We start from the raw sequence: 22,301 nt of genomic DNA on the forward strand, positions 1-22,301 counted from the left end.
ACATCTACTGCTCCTCTACTGACATGCTACTTTACATATAATAACTGAATTTATATCAAAATTGAAACCATAGTAATATATTCAACTATCAGCAGAGTAAAATTGATCAGTGCACAAATAAGTAAGCCTGAGGAAAATGATGAGAAAATGCTACTGGCATTTCAGTTTTGTAGAAAAACTATTTCAAATATTTTAAAAGTGAATTACTACTGAGAATAAACTAAACATGATGTAACACTGTACTCATAGCATAGGGTAATGGTAGACATAAGCTGCATGGAGCTTGCACGGAGCTACAGCTACCCAGATTTATGACTACCATTATGAAATAGCTCATTACTCCTTGAAGCAAAACTTTCTACACAAGTGGTAAGAAAGAGAAAAGGCCAGGAAAGTACATCCGAAGTATGCATAAAATGCTACATGTGTCACATACATGAAGATATTGCAGGTCTTTTCAGGAAAATATTGTGGGAAAAGCACCTTCACTGCAACTTCATATTCTTGGGTCATTCTTTCCCTCCCTCTCCTTTGACTTAAATATAATGCATCTCAAAACGATGCAAGCTGCATTGCATCCAAGTATTACGTCAAGACATTTACTTCTTCAAAACAATATACATGGAAGTGTCAAGGATTGCTTCTTCCAAAAAAAATTCCTTTTCAGAACTATCAATGAGTGCTCGTACTAAAGATCAAATTTGAACCATTCAAAAACCTTCAGTTCCAAGTGGATGAACATTCTTGGATACACAAAAGGCTAATATAAGCAGTCACTTCGACTAGAGTCCCATGGAAAACACTGGGTGACAAAAGCCCCTTACAGCAATCTGCAAGAAGGAGAAATAAATTAATCAAACTGCCAAACAAAGAAGGCTGGGTTTGACCTCCTCCTGATCTCATTACTTCTCTATTACCCTTTTGAAAAACATCCTCTTACAAAGATCACTAATTGAAGATTATGTGGAGGGGAATCGCACCTCTCCATCACCGTGGTAACTTTGACTCATTTGTCATTCTAATAATTCACTTCTTTTCTTTTCTGAACAGACAGAGACACTAATAGACTATCATCAGTTAAAAAGGCAATTTTTCCATTTAATTGCACTCATTAAATACTGCACTAGAACAATCGGAAAAGCAATACTCTCAATATTTAATCATACAATAGCAATAATGAAACATTACTTCAAAACAAACGTGGCAACATGTAGGATGACATAAAAAGCATGTTGTAACTTCTGGAGCATCAACATATTTTCTAGTAAAGATATTTGAACCTTTTTTCCTTACTTTTTTTGACAAATGGGTATATGAAAGGAGTGCACTAGCAGCATTGACTACAGCTACACGCTGGAGAGAAACCAGTGGGCAAACTCCTCCGTAATTACCTCATCTCTCTTGCCACTGAACCACAACAATAGAAAGGATTTCATAAACCCAAACAGCGAGTCAGTGTACATGTGGAAAACATTGAACAAGACTGGATTTGCACACTATTTTACTGGAACAAATTGCATCACTTAGGAATGTAATTGAAGATAAAAAGGTTAATCAAAATGGTAGAGTGACTGCAATGGGCGCAGTCATCAGGTGTCTATTTGCCTGGGATATCTTACTTTCTATCTGCTACAGAAATCGTACATCTGTCTTCAGTGTAACTGCATTCCCATTATAGAAAGCTCGCTATAGTTTAACTGCTAACGTAACATAGTAGGAGCTATAATAAAACCTTTGTCTCGAGGAGATGTGCAGAAAACTTAGAAGTGCCCATTTCAGTTGCAGGTGTCACAATACACAATGGCTGTCAAGAAAGGTTTCTATTTTTATTGCAATTCTATCTATAAGCATAAATACACAAAACCCAGTCAAGCAGTCAGGCTAACTTCAGTGGGACTATTCCTGTCAATAGCTACCACCTTATCTGTCATTTTCCATCTAACTTTCCTATAGCACCAAATTATTTAAATATTTCATTTAGGATTGGATAAGCACAGTAATCAGGGTTGGTGACTGATATCCAAGCGTGCTTTGCCGTTCTAGATTACAGCTTTTAAAACTGAGCAGGTTAAAATTTTTAGAAGGGAATCAGACAGAAATACTAGAAAGCTGTTTGGTTTGAACTACATATTTGAAGAATACCCATTCTTCCCAACTGTTGCACCCACTGAGTAGTATCATCAATTTACGAATATTCCAGCTCAAATCAATCCAGCTATCCAGTAGATAAAATGCTGTGCTTGTTCAGTGGAAGAAGTGTAGGGTAATCAGTAAAAGGAAGGAACAGAAGTTTTACAAAAACAGTTATCTGGGCTACCTTTGCTAGGAGAAGATGCACCAAGTGTAGTACCTCCTTAATCAATTATTTATTCAACACTTGCATGTGAGTAACCTTATTGATTCCAGTGAGACTAAGTGCTAGACCAATATGAAAGAAAATGACAGCAGGACAGGAAGTCAAGAAACATCATGCAAGGCCAGGTCAGAAAGGTTAAGATGTATAAGATAGTGGCATATTCAATTTAGGAAAAATTGTAATTTATTTTTATTCTTCTAACTACAAGTCTTAATATCATAAACTTTTCAATGATAAATCTCTACATGTAACATTTTACAGTCAGGGAACAGTCCCTGAATGACTACAGTACATGAATTAAACATACAGTGATACCAAGAATCTTATTTATACACAGCTTTTATTATAGTTATTTATACGTTATTATATCCTATACAAACTGTAACTTGTTACATAAATTCTAACTTACATTCTATTTAGCCATTACTCTTTTTAAGTAGAATTGCACATCTCTTTTAAAATCATACCTAACTATTGTTAAACTAGCAGCTGTGGTCGAGATCAGGAGTTCATGGACATCACAGGAGAGTGCATATAGCAAGAAAAGAGCAATTCTGAAGAGCAGGTAACGGGGCAGCTGGGGTAAACACATCCCCCCATCATTCTACTGTTCTGAAACGCTCCATCGCTTACAGCATTCAAGAGCAGAAGTGCAAGATGTCTTCATGGATTCTGTGATAGGGAGTGCTTGAAAAAACTTGCTTTTCTTTCGCTCCAAAAACTCTCTAGCCAGACAGTTAAGCAACAGTAAGAAATGCAAGATATATTCTAACAGAGTAAGTTAGTAAAGCAACAAGAAAAGTTTAAGTCATTCACAGGACCCCTAGATGAAGGCCAAAAACATTTGCAAACCCTACTGACTGAGTATAAAAAAATTATGCCTGATGTTAGACAAAAGCAGAGAGCAAGGCTAGATGAGGCTACCTAGAAACACCTCCGAATTTCACAGATAAAAGTATACTTGATCAGTGTTCTCCTCAGAGCTGTGCGGTTATGTTTTTCATAACCTTTACTGTTCAGTACTCAAGTTGAACATCTAGACATAATGAGTCAGAAATGGCTTGTATGAAAGGAGTTAGTAGTTATACAAATGAATGATACGTAATGACTATATAGTAAAAAAAGAGTGTCTTTTGGAGGGGTGCAGTAAAAAAGGAGAAAGATTTTGCAGAAAATGAAAGTCTAACAAAATACCATAGTTTGATACTTAAAGTGCAAGTAAAGAATCCCCCATAAAGCCACAAAATACCATTATGCTCATTTAGAAAGAAAAGAAGCATTCATTTTCATTCCGGTTCAGACGTAAAATTGCCTGCAAGCACAACACTTGAACGCGTGCTTTTTCCTTCAGAACATGTTCTTGCACAAATTCCAGCTCTGAGGGTACAATCGGGCTTTTAGAGGGGCACAGGGAGAAGTGAGGAATGTCTCCCCTTGCACATGTGCTTTCCAGATTCATCTGTGTAACTGGCTTCTGCCTAATTCTCAGCATGAGAATAAGCTGTATGCCAAGGCTATCTTGTGCTTAAGAAAACGTAACCTGTTATGCTCCATTATCTAAACAGGGTTGAAACTGGTTTTCTGACCCACCCCCCCACCCTCCATATATTTTTACAAATGAAATTTTTATTTATTATTAGAAGTAAAACTGGTTTTCCAATCTGTAATCCAATAACTGCAATATACTAGGCTGTTGTCCAGCCCATGTCAAGTCCGGTTACTAAAAAGGATGGCCAGTATTAAAAGAACAAGGAAATGATTCTCGGCAGTACAGTGCAGCATTATAAAACCTTCTTCACTTACATGTGCTTATTCTTAATGATACAGCAGTAATCTTTCATCCTGAGTGAATTCAAGCTGTTTATCTATATTGATTGCTTGTTTGGTGTTGAGATATGAAAATTTCAAGAAAAAAATTACATTACTGATAGACCTGCTGTATCAATAACCCCATCTTCATTCTCAGATGTTCCTTGTTTCAAGCCAGCAGATGGTAATAAAAATGCCCTGTGTTGGCAGGCGTACACATTCTCATCACACGCAAGTAAGTCAAGACACAAAAGGAGCAACAATCATCAGGCTTCTCATCCTCAGAAAGTACTCGGTAAGAAAGAGATAAAGCACAAATGGACTATTTTCTTTACCCACCCATTCCAACGTGTGTCAGACTCTTTCCCTCCTGTACATTGTGTGCAAAACTCCATTGGGAAAGCAAAAATATAAACAGGTTGAAAATGAGAACTAACAAGTTTACATAAGATGAGTCCACCGGTGCATATTAAATTCTTTAAGTGGGTGCAGCCTCCAGCTCTGAAAGTACCCACGCTGCTACTTGCTGAAGACCAGAAGGGTATACCAAGGGAAAAATCATTCTGTACTTACTCTGTTACTCTCCCTCTTTAACCATCTGCTATTGACCATCATTTGAGACAGGGTACAGGACCTGGTGAATTTTCAATTTGACTCAAATGCTGTACTTTGCATTGTACTGATTTTTAATACTAAAATCTCAAATCATAAAAAGCAGATAAAATGGCTTTATACCAGCCATTATAAGACTTTTATTCTAATGGTTTAGTTTCAATCACCTTCGGTTTTGCATAGGCAGCCCAGAGAAATTGAGTCAATATACCTGTATGCATATAACATGATTTATTGTCTTCTCACTAGAGACATCAAGTGTAACCTTAGGTTGATGCTTTATCGATTCAATATCTATCATGTAAAGGATATAAAATTGGTTTCCTGCTTTTAAGACCAGTAGTCCACAAATGTACCAACTTCCTTTCCAGCACCTGAACCGTGTATTGTGGCCACAGCATGAGCAATGACAAGGACTAGGGTCAGGTAACTTTAACTTAGAAATCAAAATCCTGATCAAAGCATGCAGAAATGCAGAAATTAAGGTTGGGCATAGGAATTTTACACATTCAAAGAAACTTAGGGGAAAATGGACTAAAGTCAAGCCTACTCTTCACTACTCAGTTATCACTGTGAATATGGCACATGACATATAACTAATGCATTTACAAAATAGTTCTCATTTTTCTAGCTACTTGCTTCAAAAGATCTCAACATTTGAAGAAATCTAGGCAGAACATCTAAACAACAACCATCTATGCACATTAGGCATTTTGAAGGTAGCAAAGTCATGGCAGAGATGAATGAAATAACTTCATCAAAAGCTAAAGTAGCAGCACATAGAGGAATAAAACCTGCCTCCAAGAAGCCATAAATCCAGTCCTGATTCCTGTGTTCTCATCCCTCTTTATGTTTATTTGGCTAGAAGGGAGAAAAAAATTAAAATCTAATTTTTCAGAAGGACTAGTAGCAAACCTTGATACCAGCAGAAAAAAGTAGTGTAATTTATAGAGTTGAAAGAAAATGCAAACTAGGTCACTTATGGTATAAACTAAGCAAATGCTACTATATGCAAAAAGTAGATCATATAATTTAAATAAATAAATAAAGCACAACTCGACTTTTAAAGCATTGGTTTAAAAACCAGCTGCGGGGGGCGGAAGGGGGGAGGCCCTGCATTGTTAAATGTTACGACTGATAAGACTTCAAACAAGTCATCTGTGGTCATAAACAGGCAACCACCCTTCGGCCCTGCTGGTGTTCTTATTCCTTCTGAAGCATGGGCAGGAAATAATGCAAGGAAGAAAAAAAACCCTCAACTACATCGGAGGAAGAATAAACAAAGTAGGCAAAGAATGTATACACTGTGCAAAAAAAATTCACTAGTTAGCTGATAAAATATATTTTTCTTCTTACTCTAACAGCGCTAGGAACTTCTGCAGGGAAACACTGAGAAAATATGGCAATAAATACTAGAGAAATCTACAGACTATGCACCAACTGTTTTCAAGCATAGTAAGAAGAATATTTATTGTTCTTCCCCCCCTTTCAAGTCTGCTCAAGTAAATGGGCATTGAGATTCAGCTAAGTATGTGTTTAACTGTGTGCAATAGGAGCCACTATTTCTGGGTATTTCCAGACATGTCAGTTGTGCAGTGTGTAAAATATTCCACTTGTGTAACCAGTCATTGCAAAAGGAATTACATGGAAAAGTGCTCTTTTACTGGCATAAGAAGGGAGGGAACAGGGAAGAGGAATTCTCCATGTTCCTACAGATAAGAGAAACTACTGGGCAAAAGTGAAAGGGAAAGCTAATTAGTGGGGCAAGCTTAGCCTCCCCTCCCGATCACAGGGACCAGCTCAGTAGATAGGAAAGTGCTTTACTACATGTCGAAGAGATCCACCAGTTCTCAGAACAGGAAAACCACTGCTAGGGCAACAGATTTTCTAAGTTAACAGCCAAGGACTATGTAAAAAGCAAGTGACTATCACATTTAGATTAAATGAGATGGCGCATGCAACAGTTTTCCAGTTGAAAGCATGGATTAGTAGAATTACAACAAAATTTTTAAGCAATTATGTTTAAAAAAAAAAAAGGAGATATCAGACCACATTTTTCAGTCTCATTAATACCATAGAAATAACAGGAAAAGAGGAATGCTACTTGTACTTCTTTAGCCTTTCCAATAAAAATGTATTTAGCTGTTTCTTAAACATTTACTGTCAAAACATTCACTGAAATTAAAATGATAAATTAAGTATAGCAAAATAAGTAATTCAAGTAACTATATAAGTCAGCACAAAGGAAGAACATAAAGCCTGAAATACTCCAAACTTTCAGTCTACATTAATTCCCAACTTGCATTCCTGGAGTAGGATGTTCACTGCAACTACACAGCCTGTGATGAGGACTCAGGCTCTGGCATAACTAGACTGTCCAAAAGAGACTATCCTTTTCTCAATTTACAATTACAGAAACAAAATATATAAATATTAAAAGATCTCATCTCATAAGGTGCTGAATTCCTGGTGACTTTTAAATGAACTGCTAAGGGAATTCAGCTTTCTTTACAAACGAGACCTAAGAGGTTGCTTAAGGTCACAACCTCATTTAGTGACAGAAACAAGAGTTAAAATTCTGGAAATCCTGGTTTCCAGTCCTACGCTCAGCTTGTACATAAGCTTATCTCAGCTTAGATTTTCCAACAGAGGCAAATACCTTTATCACATGGAAGAACAAAAAAGCAAGTTCAGTGTTCAGACAAACTGTATTGAGCTGATAACAAATAAATCAATTTTGAGGTTTTTAGCTCCTTTATCAATAGCACTCTTACAGACCGAGAACTTTCTAACAAGAAGCTCTGACTGCTGACTATACAATTTCAACTTTTTTTTTTTTTTTTTCCAAGAGTGTGCCAGATTATGCTTACTGGTATAAAAACAGCATAAATTCACTTCCTCTGGATTTACACTGGTATAGCTAAAATCCGTTTCTTAAGTCAATAAAACAGGTTTAATGAAAAATAAAATTTTAAAGTTACAATAAAAAGAAATGATTTTCCCATAAAAACGTGGTGATACATGTCAAAGTACTATAACTGAGGGTATACACAGAAAAGAAGTATTATTCTGAAATCAGAGGGACTTACTAGAATAATATTCTATTAAAGGCAAGTTAGTATATGAAGCCTGCTATGAAGCTAGAAATCTCAAAATTACTTTTTACCAGAAACTTCTTGTTCTAGTCCCAGATTGTTGATGACATATCTAGACGCCACAGTCTTCAGTACCCTGTGCAGCCTCCACCCATGCACCCTCTTCTCTGTGGTCCAGGAGCTCCATCCATGCTCCTGATGGTTTGGCCCTTCTGTCCTTACCTGAGCTATCTGGTAGGTGTACCTGTCTCGAGCCCCATCTCGTAAATGGAGCTTGGACCTCTGTTGAAGCCTCATCTCCAGTCCTGTCTCTAGCCCCACCTTCTGCTGCTCCTGCCTGTACGTCCTGGATGGATCCTGGACCTGAGTCACCCTCTTGCCTTTTCTGGTACTGTCCAGGGAACTTGTTATCACCACCCTCCTCAGGAGATGCTGTAAAACTGAGCCCTGGTGGGTACCATGGGCGTCTGGCTCACCCTCCCTTGCGAAGCAACCCTGCTCTTCCTGCGCCCTGGCAGTAGCATTGGTATATCTTCCAAACATTAACATAATACACCACCAATGTCACTCTTTCTCAGCAAAAACCTTCTATGGATCTTAGTGTTCTTTTCTGGCTGTTGTATTCTTTCACTGTTTTTTCAAGAATTCCCAGTTCTTCTAGGAGTCAGATTTCTGATATAATTCATTCTATCATCCCAACGTGAAATAAAAACACGCCTTCATTTCCATCCACACTGAGACCAATTCAGATTTATTAAGGCTTCCTTGATATTCAGTGATGTCTTATAAGCACTAAATCATCATGAAAGGTACATACGTGAGAGCCTGCAATCCTAAAAAAAACCCCAAAACCCAATCAAACAAGAAGTCCTCTGAGAAGTGTACATCTCCTATAAAGCACAAAGCTTTCTAGAGTTCCCCAGAATGAGCACTGTACATCTACTGCTCCTCCTTTCCTCTTTGGGTGATCAATCACATCTGGCAACGGGAAGAAATGGAAACACATTCTGATCTCTGGGCTTCTGGGATGGCTAGAAAACCCGCAGAGCCCCTCCTCTCATGCAAAAGCAAAGCAATAACAATGAGAATGAGCTTCAGCTTCATAAGCTTTTAAGATCCTCACCCTTTAAGTGCTAGCCTCAACTTGTCCTTGGATTCCTTACAAGCTATGGCTATATAATATGCTCCATAACCAGCAAGAGACAAGGACTACCTTTAAAGACAAAGCGCATGCACAGATATATTTTTATTCAGTATTCAACAGCCTATTAAGAAATTAAGTTTTGGAATGCTTTCTTTGGTCCTCTCAGGAAAAGTGCCATACATCATTACTTCTACTTTTCATACCTAAGATTTTAAGAAACTGTGCAATTTTGTTTGAAAAGAAAGTATTAAATATAAGGGCGAAGAGGATACTCACTGTCTCACGGTGTAATTGTCACCAAAGGAACCTGAGAGACGTTTCTGTTTGTAGCAGGTTTATCATACAGACTAATTGGAAGTTAAAAAAGCAAAAAAAACCAGTGATAGAAGAGCGTTTGTGTTTTCAAAACTTGGGCACAGACAGCGGACAGCTACACCTGTCAATCCCATGACATCTGGGGGAATTTTAAGCCCTGCAAACCAGGCTGAACTTGTTCTGAAAAAACTCTTGGCAAAGTAGATCGCCTACTCCATGTCACACATCCATAAGCCTACTTAGCAGAGACTGAATAACTTTGCATAGCCTATGTGCCTGTTCCTGGCCTGATTCCTCTGGCAATGTCGCATGAGCAGTTTACTGAGGGTTTTACTTATCTCCATTACAGCAAGAATACTTGAAGGATAACATGGCAAATGATGAACAGAGGACATACAGAGATACCAATTCTAGCATACGCAACACTCGCTGTTGTACAACTTCAGACGCTCCAATGACCTTTTGATAAATCAGCAACACAAGGGCATTACTATCGAACAGTACTTACTACAATACTTACTCCCCTCCAGTGTAAAAATCTGTATTTAAGCTTCCCTGTGAGATGGCTCAAAGTATTGGACACATTTTACATTTTTTTGTACTTAAGAGCACAATCCTTTCAAACCTTCACTGCAAGGAAGCGGAATTAGTTCCTGCTGTATCACAGAACTTAGAAGCTATTTTAAAGGATACTTTCATCACACCGGAATCAGTCGCAAGCGCGGAAAAGCCTTCTAAGAATAAGGCACTTTTCAAAAATTGCTAATAGATTTTGTGCTTTGTGGTATAATTAACACAGGATGTAAAATTGCCAAAATATCAGGGAGAGTCAGATATATTTTAAGTACTTCAGGAGGCAGCCCAGCAAAGCTGTTGATCCATCAAAAGATCAAACTGATGCTGAAAGTATCCTCCAGTTTACACAATTGTAAATCAAAGGCACAAGCCATACAACAAATGCAATCTAGATAGTAGATAATGACTCTGATTTGGACTGAAAGAGCATTGATAACTCTGCACTAGATAAAAGTGAAAGCTCTCGGAAAACATACCCAGAAAGGCGTCAAAGGAAACTTGATATTTAGCAGCCTTAGTTCCAACTTGATCTGGCGTAACGAAACTCACACTGAAAACAGGACACTTTCGCAAATTAACGTACCAAGCAGGAATGTTGTCTTTGCTAATTTTTCCCCACACCGAAGAATCAAGTTTACTCTATGTAATTGAGAAGAAAGCCATTCAAAGAGATTCTGGAGTTTAATGAATGGCAAAAAGAGGGGGGTGGTCAAATTTTAATCTGTTTGACCATGCAAACAGTATTGAATCTGATAATGTTCATGAGAGGTCTACTGAGGGACTTGCATCCTGTATGAATTATACCCAAGGCTCTTAAATTCATTTGAATGCATTAATTCCTAACCTAAATCACAGAAAAGTAATATACTGTTATTGTATTTTCAAATGTATACTATAGCACAATGCACAAACAGAAGAGTAGTTCATTTATATCATGTAGATTCATTAAAAATAAAATCACCTCCTAAGTCTGTGCGTGATGATTTTTGAGTTGCAAACATTCATATTTCCCATGTGTAGCAAAGGAATAATTTTATACTTAGGTGTATTCAAGGCTTTGAACTTGATATACATGTAATATTAGAGAAGGAAAATAAAAATATAATGAAAGATTCTCTATTTCATGTGTTAGAAAACAATATGTTTTCCTCATTAAACCCTCAGATATAAATTCTATAAACCATGAAATTACCTTTGAGCCCTTACTGAAATAACCAGTTCACAAATAAATGATCCATGCAGGAAGAAAAGCGAAGATTAAAATAATAAGAGAAAGTTATATTTTTATATCAGCAGTCAAAAAAACCCAGAAAAAAATCCCAAAGAACAATTACTAGTATAGACTTACACAGTAGAGATTCTACTTGAGCAGGTAATCCTGAATGATTTAACTCAGCCATATTCTGAGATAGCCACTAGTCATATTTTCCAATATTATGAGGAATTAGCACTCACAAGAAATTAAGACTAATTTGGTAATGGGAAAAATTTGCATAGCTTTTGTTCCATTAGAGATCCACCAACAGACATGTTTTTCCATCCTGTTGCAGAATCAGTACCTAAACAATTAATCATTGCTATTCGAGTTAACTGTTCATTCTGCCCCCATGAGCATCCTCCCCGACTGTCCGTTGCAGTTGTGCAAAAGAGGCTCAGTTTTTGCTTTGGAGAGCAAAGAGTTAAGCGGAGAGTTACAAGGTTGACTTCCCTGAAAACTGTCAGGCCAATTTTCCAAAAAGTATCCAGCTCACAAGCACTTAATGCCATTAAAATTGATCCTACCAAAACAAAGGCAATTTGGTTAATTGGGAAAGAGCCAGCTGGTGGGATTTGGTGGCCTCCATCATAGCTCACCATCAACAGCCTTCCCCTCAAAACCACTTACCATTCCCAGGGATATCACTCCACAGGAATTATTTTCCATTTCTATCACAGTCCTCACCAGTCCTGCCCCAGTTTTCTCAGTCTCACCCCATCGCAAGGCGTGGATTTTCCTCACTAGTCCCTTGCATCAACAAAGCAGCCACAACTCAGTTCTTTTTTCCGGTGCCTTCCCACGGCATTTCACTACTTTGCGCACTTTGTTGCGGTCGGGTACTGTTTTGTTAGGTGAAGAGGGCTTCCCAGGTGTGCAGCCTCTACTTGGTAGGATGATCTTGAACCCTTCTGTCCAGCAAAAGCAGGCGCCTGCCTTCCCAGTGCAAACGCACCTTGCTGTCAAACTGCAGGGACTGGAGAGGAAAAGTCCAGATCTGAGCAGACCTTAGTTAAAATACAGAAAACGGAGAACAACCCACCATTTATTCAATGCACTATACGGCAGTTAATTAAGTTTTCAGTGGTTTTCTTTCTTTTTTTCTTTAAGTATCTTTCAAAGCATTTTACCAGGGCCATGAGCAAAAGCAGATTAATTTTAGAGATATGGAAACTCAGGAACAGAACACTGCATTAAATTCATTTGGTTTTCAAGGGACAAACTGCAAATGCCTTCAAATCTAAATTTACCAAAAAATGCAGGCAAAAGATAAGAAAATGTTTAGCATGTGAACTTGTGAACAGAGGGAAGTCTTCGTAATATAATACAGAAAGAGGGAGGGGGACTCCTGAGGTGGAAAAACGTAACAAGGGAAGGAGTGGAGAACGCAAAGGTTGGAGCTCAACGCCAGCCGGCACAAGGGACAAAACCCTGAACGTGAGCAGCCAGCAGGCTGCTTGCATCATCAGTGACAGAGCTGGTACCGCTTCTTTCTTCCCGCTGTGCCAGCTTCAGCCTCTGGCTGACCCCTCCGTTCAGCTCCTTTCCCCAAAAAAACATGTGCTCGGGAAAGGCTATGCTGCACGTCCCTGGGGAGCCTCTCGCGCCGCTTTGAGTCCATGGAGCATTATAGAAGAGAAGTCATTATGCTCCACTCAATTAAAACAAGGGTCTGCAAGCGTAATTGCCTCTGTTTTTTAGAGCTGCAGGCTATCATCCACACAAAACAATGGTGATTCTTCAGGTAATCGAGTGCCAAGGCTTTTAAGTCAAAACCAGCACTATTTACCTACTCTACAATAACAACAACTGAGCGAGACTAGATTGTGACTTCTGCTTGGAAGTTTAAAAAAAAAAACAACTAAAAAACAAACCAGATAAAAATAGGGAAATATGCACTGAAAATCCATCAGACTGTACCTCTAATTCCATTAGCTCTCTGAGAATTTAACATCTAACTTCTATATTCACTATGTACTCAGCCTACTGCCATTCCCTTAATGTGCAGAAGCCAATATAAATCGCATGTTATGGACTTAAAACATTGACAGTGGAGAAGCTTCCAATTCTTTATTTCATTTGGAAGGCTTTGACAGAAAGGCAAACTAGTATTCCTGAAAATTTACTTCATAAAAATAATACTGACTCCTATTTCTTTTCAGTAAGACTGAAAGTTTAGAAACCTAATTTCAGGATGACAGGAAATTTTAAAACTGAATTACAAATCCCTAAAAACAAGGGCCTATATATTTGACACTGTGGCAAACTCTTAAACAGACTGGTGCTATTAGGTGTGCTTTAATATATCTGCCTTCTAAACTTTGCACAGATACTTCCAATAAAACCAGCTACAAGCTAGCTCCGGTCATAAAGACAGAAATTTAAGTTAGCACATATTAGCAGCCTGCAGTGGGCAAATGTTCAAACACATTACGGTTTTAATATAATTATAATTGTTGAACATGTTCAACCAATTAACCACAAATATTCTGTTTATCTGAGATGCTGCCAAAAATTGTGAGCTGCAGTCAAAATAACATGAAATTGTAGTCCTTCTGCAAAGAATAGCAGTAAATCAAAAGAAAAAACACATGGAAAAAGCCAAAGCAAATATCTTATCTGATATTTTAGAAATCATCAAATACCACATTTCAAAAATTTTACTCATACAGATATAAACTGCCACATATATTTATTTGATAAATTCACATTTTAAAAGTTCATGTCACCTACTAAAAACACGGACTTCAGAATAACTTTCTGTGCATGTTTCTTTTTTTTGTCCAGCCCTCAGACATCAAGATTCCACAAAGCACAAACATAATGCAAATAACTGGGAAACACCAGTTAAAAGCTGCCGTGCCTTTAGCATTAAGAACAAAATTCTTTTGTTGCCCGCTTTTTTGCCTCAGCTGCACAAATACAAAAATATTTTAAGCAACCAGATGAGCTCCATCTTACGAGGAAAAAAATAAACCACTACAATTTGTCTTTAAGAAAGAATTATTAAAAACCCCTGTTGTACAACTCCTATTTAGACAATATGCAATGCTGCAAAAGCACTTTTTTCAACGGTGCCCCCTAAATAATTAAGCTGTTCCTTTTACCATACTTCCTATATTACAGAAGTCATTTTCCCACAACAAATCAATAACTCATTCCTTATGTCAGTCATTTTTCTCCATTTAACTGAATGGACTTAAGTCCAACACTGAAAGTTAGATTACATTTGAATTATGTGTGTGATTTAAAATTCAAAGTACTACACTAAGGAGGTTTTTAGAGTGACCACTCTACAGCCTCTTCATATAGACAATCCCTTACAGACCTTCCCGACAGATTTAAAGCAGAACAGCAACTCTGAAACAGTTAAAAATGTGAACATTAACAGGAAACGGCCATCACAGAGCAGTCAACACTTCCCTTTATTTATGGAATTAAAAAGCCAAACAACCTGCAACACTTACAATAACATCCCCAATACGCCACATTCTTTCAGATTAAGTAATAATTGCATCCAGTGGTTTAATTTAATCATACTGTTCAAGCAGCTTCAAGCAACCTTCTTCTGCAGACACTATCAATTAAAATCCAGTCCCACTATAAAAATATTTGAAAACTCTGCTTATTTCTTAAATAACTGAATCAAAACTAAGAGCAAAGAAAATTAAATACTAAAATACCGATTTCTCCACATTTTGATGAGCGTATAATAGAATATCTTAACATCAGCATGTAGTTTAGTCACAGGTTAAGGGAAACACTGGTACATTTTACATAATTTATAGCATAAAATGTGTTCTTATTAGAAATAAATCACTGACAAGAGAATCACCGATACAGACAAGGAAAAAGATAATACACGGAAAATGCTCTAATAAAAATGTTCATACTTTGTGTAAATTGTAACAAATTTGATAATATTAAGCAAAAAAATTCTAGAGGCAGTCTTCAAAAAGCACAAGCCCGGGAAGCTTCTATCTATTTAATTAACTGTCCTTTCTTGAAAGAATAAAACAATTTAATCTGTCCTTCTACATTGAAAGTATGGATTTGATCACATTGCTTTGTCATGTTAGCTGTCTATTAATCCAAAGCACAAGTTGTTGTGACATTTGTATTCTCCAGAACTAATAACCATCATTTCGCTACCTCAGCTACGCTCCATTTTAAGCTTTTCATAAAAAAACTTCATAGCTTGTTTCCTATCTCTGATGTTTAACACCAGTAATTAATGCAGCTGGACACCCCCTATTGTCATGCACTGCCTAGAGTTGTCAATGGTGAAAATTTGGGGGTTGAAAAAAACGATGGCTTTTATTTTTACTCAGCTTTATTTTAGTGTTAGGTTTGAGTTCCCACTCCCTCCCCTGAAATTAGCAATATAGGTAAGTACTTTGTGCCAAGATCTCAGATCTGGGGATACGTACAGCCAGTCAAATCAGAATTATTTTTCACGTCAGCACACCCTTACAATAAATCACTGATTTCTAAGATGATATAACTATAAAAACTGCAAAAAGTTTTTTTTTTAAAAATGCAGAAATTCTCATTTTTCAGCCTTAGCATCATCCCACCAGACTCTGAACCTCAGCATTACCTGAAGCAATTAGAAGAAACCAAAGTGGTAAAGTAGTGTTAGGTAATGCTTTATCTTCAGCGTTCTGGAAGCTCAGCAAGACTTCCATTCAAAGCTGCTCTCCACTCCATTTCGGCTCAGCACCCTGAATCTGTTCTTTACCAGCTGCTGATGTTCCTTGTATTAAAATGAGAATTTGTAAGAAAAGCAAAACTTCCCGCTGTGTGTTAGCTTTGCATGAGAGCACTCGATCCTAAGTCGTGATACTCTTCGGATGCATTTTTGTAAATATTTTTCATTTCAGGTAAACACGGGGGGTGGGGGTGGGGAATCAATAGATTAAGTGCCAATTACAATTATTACAACAATTACTTAAAAGCAAAATGAATACTTTGTACAGTTTTGCTAACATTTACAGTAATGTTTTACTGAAGGGACCACATATTATTTTTCTGACTGTTTATCAGCAAACTGCTTAACTTTGATTACTTTTTTTTACATAAGGAAGTAGAAAGGAAAACAGCATGACAAGTTAGAACAAATCAGTTAATTTTGTTATAAATTTATTTTTGATAGGGAAATCCTCGTCACAAAACTCATGTGCTTGTACTGCTATCTTAAATTTATCAACTTATGAAAAACTAAGATTAAACAAAATTTTAACCATTATTGGCTGAATTATAAACAAGTTATAGGGTCCATTCTTTATACAGCAGGACTGTAATTCTTCTGCATGTAGAGTTTTCATGAGATCAAAATACTATTTAGCTTTAAATTCAAAGATCTGTTATTTTAGTTAAGTCTAACAATACTAGAAAGTAAAATTCCTCATCTGGGGCTGTAATATTTGCTGAAAAAAACCTACTTCAAAACATTAATCAAATTTTTCGCCTACTGGGCAGCCATATGGTAAAGCAGCATGTGAATCTCACAAACTTGCTGATCTTCTGTAACTGGGTGCTATTAATTACGCTTGCTGCATCCATCTCTTAGATTTTCGCTTTGTGAAAAAAGTATTTATTGCAACAGCTTTTACAAAACAAGGGAATGAAAATCACAATTGATTAATGAGCTGAAAGGAAGTATTTCCGTTAGCAGGTTTTTAAAATGAATAAGGATTAATTCCATGGGTAAAAATGAACCGTACTTGTGTTTTCCCTCCCTCCCCACTTTTTGTTTGGGGGGGGGGCTGCATTAGCAGGAGGAGCGTCTAATATGCATTATTCACTGCATCGGCTTTAGGTGACAAACAATAAGGTTTAAACTACATAGCTTAATGCTATAAAGGCTGAGGACTTTATGTGCTTTAGTGCTAAATTCCTTAGAATGAAATCAAATTGTTTCACAACTGCAAATTGTATTTGGTTTGGTTTTGGGGTTTGTTTTTATTTTTCAAATATATCTAAGAGTTTTCCTGAAATCCAGAGAAGCAAACAACTCAGAATGATAGTCTCCATTTTGCCTTTAATTCCTCAGGCCACAGCACTGAGGCTGGTTTGGGATCTCAGCCATAAATCTAGTTAATCATAAATTATAGCTAGAATATAATCCTTGACTCTACAGCCTCGTGTGCCAGGGAAACGGACTCTCAGGAATTACTGAAAGAAGATTGTAGGAGTTGGCCGGAAAAGCTAGCAAATAAGTTAAAATTGTGTTAGTTCACATACAAAAATCCCAGCCTGGGGAAAGGCAATGCGATACAATTAGCCACTGTACACGTCCAGAGTAGCAGAAGTCATGGCACACCTGTGAAGATTTGCCATATCATATCTTCAAGTTAGAAAGGATGATTTTTCTTGCTCTAATCTTCACATTAGTCTCCTCTACAAAACTAGCTTATTTCAACATTTGGGAGAGCGCGTGAACTTCATCCTAGGTAACAAGGGCAACAGAAGAAAAAGCCGAGGCTTAGTTCTTGAGAGGGACCGACGATGCTATCAAGAGCATAAAAAACAGACTCACTCCCTGTTTTCACCCAGTGTAAAAGAATGAGACAGACTGAAAAAACAAAGCAGCTCTAACCCAAAATATTCTGCATATGTGATTCATTCCTCAGACTCAAGAAAAAGAACAACAGGGAAGTGAAATATCAAGAATATTCAAATAATTTTAAGAAATAATTATTATTCTGAGTAGTTTCCCCTCAAACAACTATACTGCCAGCTTACTGCAGGTGAAAGCAAGGGAAACCAGTCCCTTGTATATAGATCTAGGACTTGCTAGAGTTATGATTTATTAAAAAGGACCCACTCAAATACAGCAACATCATGTGGAAGGAGACAAAGAAACCTTTGCAATAAGACAGATTGCTGAATGATTTAAAATATGACATATTTCACAGACTCTCGAAACACAATACTCAGATATGCAAAGGAGTTACTTCTATCCTGCCAAGTCACCTTCTTGAACTATGGTGTAAATTCCCTTGCCTCCCTAAAGTCTCCATGCTTCTTAGCTTACAGAAATTTAAGCAGGTAATAATCAAAATGGTAAAATATTTAATTACCAGCTACTTCAAATTACATGACCACCCACTGGATGACATTTCATTCATCCTAATGTATATATCTGTATGCATAAAGAAAGAACAGGAGGGAAAAAAAATCAAGTAACTTCAAATGCTAAGCCAGCAAGAGAAGTTTTGCATTAAGAAGAAAATTTAAATAGAAGGAAACTATATTTTCTAAAAAAAACAAACATATGCTACTCTGAGCATGATTCGTGTTATAGAATAGGAACTACAGAAATTATGGCAGGTTCTAAGTCTTATTACTCCTTTTTTTTTCCTTGTGTCATCCCAACTCTAACACAAATGACTATCTTTTTAAGCAATGAACAATATTAAGACAACTCTTGTGATTAAAAAGCTTGCAAGCTCTACATCTTTAGAAGGAAAAAGCATTTTAAAAATTAGTATGAAACCTTTTAAACAAGTATTAATTAGTGACCCAAAATGTATGCCATAACTTTTCATCACCTCTTGGGTGATCTCTAAACCTCTCCCGCATACATTGACTGTCTGCTTAAAAGTTTAAAGAGCTAACAAAATGTTTTAACGAGATACAAATCTCAGAGATCATTAATCAATATGTTCAATGTTATTTGTGATAATTCATCATGACATGATATTAATGGGTTACTGTACCCTTCAGAGGTGAGATTAATGCAAATGAGCAGCCACAATTAACTTTACTGCTCCCAACTCACAGGAATGGACAGATGATTATAAATGACAACTATATGTCAATTACAATATCCAATAAAGTGAAGCTTAGAGGGCAATCTATCTACTTTTATAGTTCTTGCTTGACATAGCTGAATTTAGCTCAACCCACTGTTGTCACAGTGTAACCACTGCATTGAAGGAGGGGTCAAATTTTTAATTTTCTATTTCTTCGGAAGGAATTAAAATTGTGCATCTAAATACATTGTCTGAAGAAGGAAAGCTGCAGGAAACCAAGAACAGATGTTGCTTTCTTCATCAGCTGAAGAAAATTGTATCTGTTCTCAAATTGCAACAGCAAGGCCACAAAGAAAATAATCTGTCCTGCTGTGTAATATATTTATTCAATTAAAAAAAGACCCAACATATTAATACAGCAAACGGAAGGAAATTACATTTGGTAAACTGCTTTGTCACACATAGGATGCTAAGTCCACTCAGGTTAAAGATGCTGAGTGAGGTGTAGACTGGTCAGGTTAAAGATGCTGAGTGAGGTGTAGACTGGTATGGGCATTTTTGTACACGAACAGGTATTGTATGATCACCTCTTCAGCACCAATGCTTCTGTAGCAAAGAGATAAGACTTCACAGGAAAAAAGCAAAATTTTTAGTGACATCAAAGGAGCTAGAAACAAAGACTTTAGATGTTCATAAACCAAACAGCTGGTCAGATTGAGGAAATTCCGAAAACGTGACAGGTATAAAAATCATAAGATAACTCTATAAATGATATACTTACAAAAAATGGGGCAATCAGCTCTGATAATGTGCCCAGATTCTAGGCTTACTGCCCTCCACCAGAAAAAAAAAAAAAAGCTTCAGTGATGACAAGAGAAACACTGGTCAAAGCATTGTAGGAAGCCACAGAGAGAAACACCATCAAACAGGTATTTCCTGTAATTTTCAAAACTTTTCGTTGTAGCGTCTTTCCTATGTCTTACGGCCAATTAGCCATCACAATGCACCTGGACAAATCCCATGCACAGGGGTCAGAGATGTGCCCCGTTGTTAAGGATGGGCCTTAGTGCAGTAACAAATATTACTGCTACGTTTTACAGTTACTCGTTAAGCTTACTCAATGGTTGCCACCTGAAGGTATGACTTTAGCTCCTCAATACATCTGTAAACTTCAGCATGTACTCAGTTTCTATAAATCAGATATATGTGATTTCCAGAATAAGTTAAACCTGCAAGGTGTTTTGGGATAAATCAAGAATGCTTGAGACAACAGTGGAACAACTTATCCCAGTTGCGCAAGGTCCCCACCGAGCACCCAATTTTCTTTAAGAAAAATAACTTACAGAAGTCTCTTGCTTTCTATTTCACTTCTTCAACATAAAACATCTGAAATTTCTTTTAGCTATGGTTAAGAGAAAAATATTGACAAGTTATTTGTGATTTATTTCTTAAATTATCCTCTCTTTCCTTATATACCCATCCGAAAAAAAGTGCTAGCTTTTGTGGCTTCTGCTTTGCTTTAAGTAGCACCTAATTCTACAATGCAAGTTGCACGCAGGCATTGCAGCCTATAGAGACCCACTGAAATCAAGGAAGACGACAGTGGAGCAGCAGGGTATGGAAGCACCTCACAATGTGCATTGGCAGCTCCACTTAGAAAGTGTTCAATAGAAGTCGGTGGGGGTTTTGGCTAAGTAATCTTTTAGGCACCATTCAGCCAGTTATATTAGCATATCACTAAATTTTCATCATGCAAATAGTAAGATCATATAAGTATGTTCATATCTCAATACTTTCAGAGGGACAGCAGGAGAGTTCCTGATTTTCTTTAAAGCAATGTTTTCCAAAGCATTTCTCTCCCCCACCTCACTTTGTTTAATCTAATCATCAAGAAAAATGGTTTTCAACCGAATAAAACTGCTGACACCATTATCATCATTTCCAACGTGGGGACATAGGAGAAATTCTTTACTGCTTCCAATATGGATGATAATACACATTTTTGTGACAATATTTTGTCAAAGTCCTGACACATTCTGAAAAAATGTGCTTTGGAGAAGAAATAGTTTCCATGCTCACCTCTAAAAAACTGAAGTCTATAACTAGCCCTTAAAATAACTTTATGATAAATAATTAGCCTCAGAGCTAATATTTTAACTAAAAGCAGTATGCCCTATACATCCTCAGCAATCCCAAATTCATCAGCAGAAATAAGGTTTATTCCATAAAAATAACACACTACTTTGAGCACGGACAAATACCAGAAAAATTCATAATTTAAACTATGTTTGTGTAAGAGGAGGATTTCCTTTTGGATTTTTTGGTTCTAACTAATTAATCAACAAATTTGAGTTGGTTAAATAAAACCTCTTCCAACGCCTCCTATTTAATTGCAGTTTGGCACCAACAAATATATATCAAAATTATAGTATCTCCCTTGACAGGAAGCTCCTTGCTTCCACACACAGTTATGGCTCTCTGCAGAGTAACCAAGAACTGCTGACAACCTTGAACACTGCTACAACAATATTACTATACTTGGCAGAGAAGTACCCTTGCGGCAAGAGAAAAGCTGTAATTTTGACTGTCACTTCACATTACACTAGATATTATTTCACTGTATACACATACACACTCACAAACTCTTAATAGACTACAGTTTTCTCACTGCCCAGCTCTTCTATTATAAACGACAGTATAATACTGTTGACCTACCGGTAGGATTGCTAATAAAGCTAACATTTAACATCACTGAAAATTTTCTTTTAAAATACAGCCATCATAAATTGTCTTGTCCTAGTCATCTCAAACTGCTTAAGCAGCTTAAAGTTACTTCATCTACTTTATTATTAATTTCAAACGAAAGAAAATATTTGAAAACAAAGAGGAATTACAATTCAGTTAGATTTTTATAATATGCTCTTAAATGTTTGAATAATTGCCGGTATCGTAAACATTAATACCTTAATCCACAGACTGCTTTGGTAAGAAAATGATTAGTATACTCAAAAAAACCCCCAACAAAACCATCTTTCTAGATTTCTAACAATAACACAAGTACAAAGGTAACAATTGGTGATAAATAACTGGGAGTCAGAAGTATAGCTAACTCGCAGACTTCCTCTCTGAGCCCATTTCTGTAACTAGGAAAACAAGTATGGAAACATTGAATTGAAAAACTTTCATTTTGAGCATGTAAGTACACAGGGCAGAGCCCTACTTTAAAATTTTAAGAGGTACAAAATGTTCTGCTTTGCAAAGGAGTATCTTTGTAACCCAATGAAAAGGATATTTGGTCCTTTTAAATAAGATCCAATTCTAGGACTCCAAAATAGTTTACACCAAACTTTACCGCTTTAGTTTTTCATTTTATATGCTG

At 36.9% G+C, this 22,301-nt stretch overlaps 1 protein-coding gene across 10 annotated transcripts in view; it reads right to left on the reverse strand.

Annotated features, from left to right (window-relative positions):
* WWOX (WW domain containing oxidoreductase) overlaps positions 1 to 22,301 on the reverse strand; it is a 536,552-nt gene that overhangs the window by 440,337 nt on the left and 73,914 nt on the right. The window contains exon 6 of one of the 10 annotated variants that reach the window (XM_069793403.1): positions 17,319 to 17,613. The exons of the other annotated variants lie outside the window; for them this stretch is intronic. Coding sequence (XP_069649504.1) covers positions 17,578 to 17,613 — 36 coding nt within the window. The 3' untranslated portion in view covers positions 17,319 to 17,577. Of the gene's footprint in view, positions 1 to 17,318; positions 17,614 to 22,301 lie in introns of those variants that run through there. 10 annotated transcript variants of the gene reach the window in all.

Source organism: Haliaeetus albicilla, chromosome 10, assembly GCF_947461875.1.
Source record: "Haliaeetus albicilla chromosome 10, bHalAlb1.1, whole genome shotgun sequence".
Classification (NCBI taxonomy): domain Eukaryota; kingdom Metazoa; phylum Chordata; class Aves; order Accipitriformes; family Accipitridae; genus Haliaeetus; species Haliaeetus albicilla.